Genomic DNA, 11,194 nt, shown 5'->3' on the forward strand with positions numbered 1-11,194 from the left:
CCTCAGCAACAACTTCCCTGAGGGGAGAAAAGGATTTGAAGGACTCTAGCAGTCATTGCCACAATAGACCCCAACAGCCCTCATTGCTTCTTCAGACATCCCCAGGGTTGGCCGCTGAGGATCCCTGCAATTTTAGTTACCATGATCTCAGCAGACAGAGCTTCATGGAGACTATACCGATGTGCCATCTCCAGTGCCAAAACCACTGAACCCCACCCAGCCAATGCTTTCACCCCTCTTTTTAGGGGAAAGTCTTTCCCCACCAAAACCAGTCCAAAAAGTCTGGAAGAGATGACTAGTCCACCAAATGAAAAGACAATGTAACACAGTAAGAAACTTGAAATGCTAAGCCATCACCATAAAAAGAACATGACTTCCTAGTAGCCGACCCCCAAAAATGGAGATCTATCAACTACTTGATAAAAAATTCAAAATAATTGTTTTTAAAAATCTTAGACTCAAGAAAATACAGAGAAATAATTAAAAAAAAAACTAGGAAGACAAATATAATAGATGAAATTTTTTAAATTCTGGAGCTAAGCAATACAACAGAAATGAAAAAACATCAAATAGAATCAACAGCAGAATTGATCAAGCAGAGGAAAATTTGAAAACAAAGGAGAGCAGTCGCTCTTCCTCAGGTGGCCGCCATGGCGGGACAGGAGGATCCAGTGCCGCAGGAGATTCACCAGGACTGGCCTAACCGGGAGTACATTGAGATAATCACCAGCAACATCAAGAAAATCGCGGACTTTCTCAACTCGTTCGATATGTCTTGTCGTTCAAGACTTGCAACACTAAACGAGAAATTGACAGCCCTTGAACGGAGAATAGAGTACATTGAAGCACGGGTGACAAAAGGTGAGACACTCACCTAGAACAGTGACCTGCTGCTGCTGGGAAGTTGCTTTATACAACACAGGCCACATGGGAAAGGCCCCAGTAGCCTTCAGCTCCTTCCTTTCTCCTTAAAGAGCAACAGGGCTTATTCTTGTTTTTCTTTTTTCAAAAGTGTGGCCTTTGGGCTCTGCCATCTGGGCTGTGGTGTGTTATGTGGGGAGAAGTCCAGAGGAACTGTTGGAAACGACATTAGGCATTTTACCTTTTCAGTAACATTTTATAGATCTACTTGTCAAGGTATTTGAGACATTCACAGCCAAAACCCTGGGACTCTTTGTGAAGGTCCTCCCCGCCTCTATCTTTCTTTCTCTCTCTCTCAAACTTTCCTTAAAGTTCTCATTGCCTTTACACTGCTTCTGTGAACAGTCTTTATCTCCTCACCACCTTTGGTGGGAAGTGGGGGGCAGTCCTGGCCAAGACACTCATGCCCTGGCAATGTGCCTGCCAGAGAATGTTGTTGCAGACCCACCAGTTTCTTGTTGATTTGGGGAGGTCAAGGCCAGGCCCCCACTTGGCTTGAAGGGACATTTTTAGACTTTTCTTTCTGTCACTTGGGAGTGTCTATGCCTCTCATATTTCCCTAATAAACTCAACTTTTTATCTGAAAAAAAAGAAAAAAGAAAACAAAGGAGAAAAAAGTAAGAAGCCTATGGAATTTATGGGATAATATCAAGAGAGCAAATTCTTGAATTATAGAAGTTTAGGCAGAACAAGAGGAGAAAAGGACAGAAAGCTTAATTTAAAAAATAGGTAAAAACTTTCCAATCTGGGAAAATATATAAATATCCAGGTACAAGAAGGTAAAAGGTTTTAGAAATAAGACTCAATCTAAACAAGACATCGAGGCATACCATAATCAAAGACAAGGAGAAAACAGAAAGAGAAAAGTCACCTATCAGGGAGTTCTATAAGTCTGATAGTGGATTTCTCAACAGACACATTATAGGCCAGACAACATACTCAAAGGACTGAAGGGGAAAAAAGCTAATGAAGCAGCATTTACCCAGTGAGTTGTCCTTTGGAAATGAAGAGAGACAGACTTTCCCAGACAGCCAGGAGATGAGGGAATGCATCAACACCTGACCTGTTTTACAATAAATACTAAAGGAAAAATTGAAGCTGAAAGAAAAGGGAGCTAATTTGTAACATGAAAATAGCTGACAGTATAAAACTCAGTTTTTTTTTGTTTGTTTGTTTTTAAGTATATGCCAAGATTCAGAATACTCTGATACTCTAATGGTGATATATAGTAATATGTAAGTTACTTCCATCTTTAGTATGAAGGTTAAAAGACAAAACTGAAAATAGCTACACTAATCATTAAGGGACAGACAATATAAAAGGTGTAAATTGTGACATCAGAAACATAAAATGTGGGTGAGGTTGAGTAAAGCGTAGAAATGTTTAATCAAATTTATCAGCTTAAAATAGCCTATTACAATGTTGTCTGTAGGCTTCCTGTAAATGTCAAAGCAAAAACCTATAGTAAATACACAAGATAAAAATTAAAGAATCAAAACTTACCACTACAGAAATTTTCAAAGGAAGATAACAAGATAGAAACGAAGGCTCTAAAAAAAAATACAAAACAATTAGCAAAATGGCAATACTAAGGCCTTACTTATCAATAATTACCTTGGATGTAAATGAATTAAATTGCCTAATCAAAAGACAGAGTGGCTTAATAGATTAAAAAAGACTCAACTGTATGCTGCCTATGAGACTCACTTCACCTGTGAAAACACACACACCAACGGTAAAGATGGTAAAATATATTCCACGCAAATGGGAACCAAAAATAGAGCAGGGGTAATACTTAGGTAAAACAGAATTTAAGTCAAAAACTGTAAAATGATAATATATGTTGATAAAGGGGTCAATTCATCAAGAAGATATAACAATTGTAAGTATATCTGTGTAGCCAACATCAGGCCACCTGAATATATAAAGGTAATATTAATAGACAAAGAATGTATAATACAATTACTAGGGGACGTCAATACCCCCACTTTCAGCAATGTGCAAATAATCTAGAGAGAACTCTAGACCAAATGAACCTGATAACCATATGCAGAACATTTAATCCAAGAATAGCAGCATACATATTCTCAAGTACACAAAAAACATTCTCGAGGATGGATCATGTTAATCCACAAAACAAGGCTTAACAAATTAAAAAAAATCAAAATCATATCAAGTATCTTTTTAGACCACAATAGTATGAAACTAAAAAGCAATAACTGGAAGAATTTTTGAAAACTTACCAACATATGGAAACTTAAATATTTTCCTGAAAAATCAAAGGGTCAAATAAATTAGAGGGGAAATTAAAGATTGAGATAAAATGGAAGCACAACACACCAAAACGTATGGGATGCAGCAGACGCAATCTAAGAAGGAATAAGTGCCTTATTGTTACAACAATAAGTGCCAGCATCAAAAAAAGATCCCAAACAAATGGCCTAATTGTTACACCTCAAGAAAATAGAAAAAGAAACTAAGCCCCAAATTAGTACAGGAAAAAAAAAAAAGGCATGAGCAGAAATGAGACTAGAAAAATGATAGAAAATATAAATTAAACTGGGTTGTTAAAGACAAACAATATAAACCTTTAGAAAGGCCAAGAAATCTATACAAACCTAAGAAAGAATGCTCAAAATCAGAAATGGAAAACATTGTAACTGATACATATAAATATGAAGGATCACTAGAGACCACTATGAATAATTATATGCCAACAAATTGGATAACTTAGGTTATAAGTTTAGGAATCTAAACATATAAACATATACAAAATCTAAACATAATCAAAAAGTAAATCATGATGAAATTTAAAATATGAGCAGATGAATAAGTAATGAAATGAATCAATAATTTAAAATCTTCCACCCAAGAAAAACTCGAGCTGATGGCTTCATTGTGTAATTCTACCATTTAAGGAAATAATACCAGTCCTTGTCACACTTCAAAAAAATCAAACAAGAAATACTTCCAAACTCATTTTACAAGGTCAGCATTTCCCTGATACCGAAGTCAGACAAGATATAAGAAATGAAAACTATAGACCAATTTATTTCTGATGACTATAGATGCAAAAATCCTCAACAAAATACTAGCACAAAATTCAACAGCACATTAAAGAATCATTTAACCATGATCGAGTGGGATTTACCCCAATGATGTGAGGATGGGTAAGTAAATGCAAGTTTATAAATGTGATACACAATGGTAACAGTATAAAGGACAAATCTTATGATTATCTTATTAAATGCAGAAAAAAAATTGACAAAATTCAACATTCTTTAATTACTTAAAAAAAAAACTATCAAATTAAGTATGGAATGTTGTACCTCAGCCAGGTACAGTGGTTCATGGCTGTAATCCCAGAACTTTGAGAGGACAAAGAGGGTGGATCACTTGAGCCCGCAGTCAGAGACTAGCCTGGGCAACATGGTGAAACCTCATCTCTACTAAAAATACAAAAAATAGCTGGGCGTGGTGGTGTGGGCCTGTAGTAACAACTACTTGGGAGGCTGAAGGTGGGAGGGTCATTTGGGCTCTGGAATTTTGAGGCTGCAGTGAGCCATGATCATACCACTGCACTCCAGCCTGGTGACAGAGTGAGATCCTATATTTAAAAAAAAAAAAAAAAAAAAAAATTGTACCTTAACACAACAAAGACTGTATATGATAAGCTCACAGCTAACAACACACTCAAAATGAAAAGTTGAAAGATTTTCCTCTAAAATCAGAAACAAGACGAGGGTTCCCACTGTCACCAATTGTGTTCAACATGGTGCTGAAGTCTTAGAGCAATTAGGCAAGAGAAAAAATAAGACCTCCAAATCAGAAAGAAGTTAAACTGTCCCTGTTTACAGATGAAATAATCTTGCATACAGAAAACTAAATATTCCACACACAAAAAACTGTTGGAACTAATAAATTTAGAAAAGTCATAGATAAAATCAACACATAAAAATCAAGTGTTTCTATACACTAACAATGAAATATCTGAAAATAAGACGACAATTCCATTCTCGATAGCTACAAAAAATAAAATGTAGAAATACATTTAACCACGGAGTTAAAGACCTGTACACTGAAAACTATAAAACACTGAAAGGAGTTGAAAATACAAACAAGTAAGAAGATATCCCAAGTTTATGGATTAGAAGAATATTTTTAAGTGCCCATACTAAGTAAATCAATCTACAAATTCAATGCAATCCCTATTAAAATTCCAGTGATGTTTTCCTCATGAATAGAGGGGGAAAATCCTAAATTTTATATGGAACCACAAAAGTTGTGAATAGCCAAAGCAGTCCTGAACAAAAAAAAACAAGTGCTGATGAGGATGCAGAGAAAAAGAAACATTTGCACACTGTTGGTGGGAATGTAGATTAGTGCAGTCATTATGGGGAAAAGCATGGAAGTTCCTTAAATTAAAAGTATGACTCTCATATGGATATCATATGAGATATCCATCACTAAACCCTCTTATTGATGGATATCCACAGGAAATGAAAACCCCATGTTGAAAATAGGTCTGTACTCACATGTTCATTGCAGCATTACTCACTATACCCAAGATATGGAATCAACCTAAATGGCCATCAACAGATGAGTGGATAAGGTGGTATGTATACACAACGCGATACTATTCTTAAAATCCCATCACTTGCAACAGTATGGATGAATCTGAATGACATTATGTTATAAGCCAGGCACAGAAAGACAAATACTATATAATCTCTCATATGTAACCTACAAAAGTGGAGATACATGATCTTCAATAAAGTCAGCAATAACAAGCAATAGGGAAAGGACCAATATTCAATAAATGGTGCTGGGATAACTGGCTAGCCATATGCAGATTATTGCTGCTGGACCCCTTCCTTATACCATATACAAGAATCAACTCAAGAGGGATTAAAGATTTAAATGCAAGTCTGAATAGAAAAACGTATCTGATACCAGCCCTGTAGTTTGAACCTACTTCAGGGAATCCAGTACAATATAGTCAGTTCAGAGAAGTTGGCATGATTATGGATCCTGTGAGGAACAATTCAGCTTCAGAGAAAGAGAAAAGCAAGCTAGGGCTCCAAGGGAAAATCAAGGTACAAATAAGTGAAATTATCAAAAGTATATATTATCTGCGCCCAAAACAATTCATTCCTAGGAGGGGAGGTATATATCCAGGAAAATGTTCATAGACTTGATCATTCTTAGGCCAAGCCTAGAAAATTGAAATAGAGGAACTAAGGGTTCTAGAAGATTCATTCCACTTTGCTAACCCAGATTACCAAGTGGTTTTTAGTGCTTTAAATTTGTCATCTAACAAACAGATCAAACACATAGATAAATGAGTTCATCCTGCTTCATCTTAGTGCCTCATAGAGACTGATGATAATTTAATGGCACTAGTTATATAGAATTGTTTTTAAGTAGGGGAAGCTCCAGGATTATAGTTACAGTTCCCAAAGACCATCCAAAACATGTAGTCAAAAGCCACCAGCCAAGACAGAATTTGTAAATCATTTAGATCATTAGAAACAAATAATACCAATGCTGCATTTAGGGAGTAAGGAAGGTCAAAGAGTCATATTACAGATATTCTTATTCTTTTCCCTGTCATTCCAACCTCCTTATCTTTTTGTTCTCTTCCACCTCCTCCACCTATGAATTAGGTTGATCAGATTCCAGGATTACTAGACCATGTTCTTTATGACATTGGTTATTCCAGAACCAGCAATGCTGGCATCACCTGGGAACTTGTTAGAAATGCAAATTCTCAGGCTGTATTCCCTAGAGAAACTCTGGAGTAGAGCCGGAAATTTGTGATTCTGATGCCTACTAAAATTTAAGAACCACTACTCTAGGAGATGGATGCATTTTGCATTAAGAGACAGAAGACAGAATGATTTCTTTATCCATTTCCCTACTTGCACCTTTGTGATAGCACCCAGTCCTCTCTTCCATTGTACCTACTGCCAACTCCACAAGTCTTGAATCCTACAGCCAATGACCCAGAGAAAAGAATAGGTAAAGTGAATGTCTCCTGTTCATGGTCTGACAGGATTGTTGATGCAACAATAGAGAAGATATCCCACCTCTACCACCCAGATACTGCCCTGGCAGGGAGGCTGGCTCTTGGCCATATCTTCAACTCCCTTGGCTTCTTTCAGCTTATCTAAAAGAATTAAAGCTACTTGGTAGCTGTGAGAAACTGGGTTCTTTATGAAAACTGGTCCCAGCTAAGTCCAGAAGGAGGAAATTAACCTCACCATCATAAGGGCTTAATACATTTAGCTTTCATAACCTGCTTACATCCCTTGGTATGGATTCTTGAATATATTACAAAAATTACAGAAAGTTCATTGTAATGTTCTTTTGATTAGAAGTAATTGAATTAGTCAGAAAAAGGTAGAAAATTGCTTATGAGATTAAAAGCTATTCTCAGCTTTTAATCCTTATAAATATCAAAAATAAAATAGAATAAAACTGCAAGTGGTAGTCCATCAAACTTCTCACAAAATCTTTTCATGTTTCATTCTCTGAAGTTGGAGTTTGATAAAAGAATTGTCCATAATGTACAAACCTATACCTTTTGTAGTAAAAAGCACTAGGTGGTTATTGTTTCTAAAACTTGCTTGTACTTCAGAATCCTCTGGGCATCTTTGAAAAATTTCAAAGCTCGGGTTATACTCTTGACCAATTGAATCACCAGTTATGAGGATAAGACACAGGTAGCCATATTTTTTGAAGTAGGGGACAATAGAAACGCAGAAGCATCCTAAGCAAAACCTGAAATTCAATTAATTTTATTTCTAAGGCTTTTGCTAAAAAGTAGACTGAAGTTTGCCTGCCTTGTTTTGTTAAATCTGTATTCTGACTATGTAGTTTGACCATTTCCAAGCTATCAGCACACTCATGGTATCCTAGCTAAAATGGCTGTCTGGATCAGTCAGGGATCCATGTAGAAGAATTGTACAGGCAAATACTGACAATTACTCAGGCTTTCCAGATAATTCACTCTGTGACCCAGTCAGCTACATGTTTTCCTTTACAGGTTTAACCAAAGCTGGGATCTTTAACATTTCCAGACACTGATAAAGATGTTAAGGTTGTTGTTCAAAACACTGAAGATCAAACATGTTGCTAAACACACAGAAACTAGCCCCAGCCCAGAGCCAAAATCCTTGAACCTTCATATAAGCCCCATAATCTGACCCCTCCTTGCTGAAATACCTAGGTAGAGTATCTTTTCTCACTGTCCATCACAAGGACCACCACAACACCCTTTAGGTTTTCCTAATAAATTCTTTGGACTGTCACCGTGATTTTAGTGTTTTTCTTTGGAATCCCAATCAGCCCTATCTTGGGATAGTTTACGGCAGTTCATTGTGGGAACTCTCCTCTCTCCATTGTTGAGGCTATTCCAGCTAGGAGTTTGGTCAGAGGGAACAATGATATTTCTTCAACTCTAGAAATACCATGAGAAATATTGTTCTCATTAGTGCTATGCTCTATCTAAGCACCTGGTGTCACTATAAGACAGAAAATAACTTTGTGACTAAACTAAATGTGTCAAGTTTATACTCTACCAAATAATTAATGACATATCCACTGTATTAAATAATAGACAAATAATTAGTTTCCAGAATGTATAAGTCTGTTATTTTTGTGGGCTGATCTTATTGGCTAGACTGTTTGTTTATGTAACTGCAGGTTGGCTGTGGATCGGCTAATCCAAGCCAGGCTTGGCTGTGAGGTTCTGCTTCAAACTGCGAGTTGGTCTGGCAGCTCTGCTCTACTTTTCTCTTATCATCCTTGGACCAGGGAGCTAACCAGTCACATTCTCATGGTGTGGCAGAGTAAGAAGATGGCAAGCCCCACTAGACAAGCAAACTTTAAGCTTCTGCTTTCACCAAACCTACTAATTACTCCTCCCACTCACCCATGGAAGTAGTGCACATGACAAAGCCAATAGTTAATGTATGGGGAAGTATACTCTGGGAGAGTGAGTGTTATTCAACAGTAATCTAATATACAGAATGTTCTGTGTCAACTGAGGAACACCAAACGACAGTTTGAAAAGTTTCCATCGGAGAATCAGAGGTCCTTAATTTATACCATTTTCTTGCTGTTCAATACCTGGAAAAGCTTATTTCAATGTCTGGAGGAGTGAGATACCTGAGAACTGTCAAGAGACCCACTTAAACTATCATCCACCATGTGTGTCTGTAAAGTAAGCATTAGCACAGCAGCATGGGCTGTGGGATGCTTTTTCAGAGCCTATCAAACTTTGATTACTTTCTTGAACTTGAAGGGATTCATATCACTGTCAAAACAAAAGGTTCACAAAATTTAAAAAGAACACAATATAATGTGGGCAGCAAGCCACCCAGGTGCCAAGGCAAGAGACCGAGGGCACAAGCTCTTCCAGTATAATAAAGAAAATATATAAAATAGGAATAGTTATACTAGAAATCGATTATAGATACGATGATATATAAATATTATTGATCATCAGTTTGTAGCATTATTCTTTATTCCATTATTGTAATAATCCTTGCTCTACAATTATAACCTAGGAAAAACCAGGCCATACAGAGATATGAGCTGAAGGGGCACGGGGAGAAGTGACCAGAAGACAAGTGTGAGCCCTCTATCACGCCTGGACAGGGCCAGTAGAGGGTTCCTTGGTCTAGTGGTAACGCCAGTGCCTGGCAAGGCAACCCCTACTTAGCTGACCTTGGTCTAGCAGTAGCATCAGTGCCTAGGGAAGGCATCATTACTTAGCAGACCTGGAAAGGGAGTCTCCCTTTCCCTGGGGGAGTTGGAGAGGACTCTGTTCCACACCTCTTGTGGAAGGCCTGACATCAGTCAGGTCCCCCTACAGCCATCGGGAGGCCAAACCATCTCCCTGTGATGCTGTTTCACTTCATGTTCCACCCTGTACACCTTACACTCCTTACCCTGCCCCTTTTGACTTGTATCCAATAAGTAACACTGCAGTCAGGCATTCGGGGCCACTACTGGTCTCCGCGTCTTGGTGGTAGTGGTCCCCCGGGGCCCAGCTGTCTTTTCTTCTATCTCTTTGTCTTGTGTCTTTATTTCTATGATCCCTTGTCTCCACACATGAGAAAAACCCATAGACCCTGTAGGGTTGGCCCTACAGTATGAGTAGATCACGTAAAGGTATGTATGGGAGCTTCTTTTTATAGAACTGACGGAAGAAGTGTTCATTATGAGAGTTTGAAAGACAAAAGCAGAGATAAGTGAAATTAATAATTTTATGATATGTTGTAAGAAGACTGGATTTTCTTTATTTTTCTTTAAATATTCAGTCTTGAGCTGTCATGAGTTGAAACGCAAGCTAGAACTCACAACTCCAGCAATTGGTGTTCCTTGAGTAAGGCTGTGAAACAAATGACTCCCAAATTTCAGTGGTTCACTACAAAAACAACAAAATCATCCTTGTTCATATTATATGAACACTGTGGGTCAGTTATGACTATGCTACAGGCAGTGAGTCAGATTCACATCTGCTCCATGGATCTTCATCATGAGTCTAGGCTGTGATATGCTTATTCTTCTGGCAGAGGGAAAGAATGAAAGATAAACCAAGCCTTCTAACCATGTTTTACAGTTTAAGGTTTTATTAGCAGCTCAAACACAAAGTTTATTTCTCATTTACACTTCTTATTCATTGCGGGTGGACTTTGGCTTTGTCACAACCTCTAACTGGAACTTTGCTGGGTTTTGCAGCTGAGGGGAAAGAAAGGAGGAAAGTTAATGCAAACTTTTAATTTGCAAAGCAATTTAAAAGTTTGCAAAAATTTGCAAAGCAATGCAAAGCAATGGCCTCTAGCTCCATCCATGTTCCCACAAAGGACACGATCTTATTCTTTTTGATGGCTGCATATATTCCTTGGTGCATATGTATCACACACATCTGCAATAACACATGTCTATATGGACCAGGCAACTTCTTGTCTTCCTGTTCCTTTCCATTCAATCTTTGCACCAATATCATAGTGTCCTTTTTAACTTTTATTTTAGGTTAGAGGTACATGTGCAGGTGTGTTATATAAACTTGTGTCACTGGAGTTTGTTGTACAAGTTCTTTGATCACCCAGGTACTAGCCATAGTACCTGATAGCTATTTTTCCTGATCCTCTCCCTCCTACCTTAAATAGGCCCCAGTGTCTGTTGTTCCTCTTTGTGTCCATGTGTTCTCATTATTTAGTTCCCACTTATAAGTGAGAACATGTGGTATTTTATTTTTCTA

General features: G+C 37.6%; 3 protein-coding genes across 3 annotated transcripts in view; all 3 read left to right on the forward strand.

Moving 5' to 3' along the window:
• Nucleotides 1-11,194, forward strand: part of RHOG (ras homolog family member G) — a 1,041,648-nt gene that overhangs the window by 519,396 nt on the left and 511,058 nt on the right. The window lies entirely within an intron of this gene.
• The window catches only part of TRIM21 (tripartite motif containing 21), a 116,079-nt gene that overhangs the window by 26,366 nt on the left and 78,519 nt on the right, over nucleotides 1-11,194 (forward strand). The window lies entirely within an intron of this gene.
• Nucleotides 625-1,498, forward strand: LOC126935284 (protein BRICK1-like). The gene has a single exon (XM_050756540.1). The coding sequence runs from the start codon at nucleotides 651-653 to the stop codon at nucleotides 876-878; it is 228 nt and encodes a 75-aa protein (XP_050612497.1). The 5' UTR covers nucleotides 625-650; the 3' UTR covers nucleotides 879-1,498.

This window comes from Macaca thibetana, chromosome 14 (assembly GCF_024542745.1).
Source record: "Macaca thibetana thibetana isolate TM-01 chromosome 14, ASM2454274v1, whole genome shotgun sequence".
NCBI classification, from domain to species: domain Eukaryota; kingdom Metazoa; phylum Chordata; class Mammalia; order Primates; family Cercopithecidae; genus Macaca; species Macaca thibetana.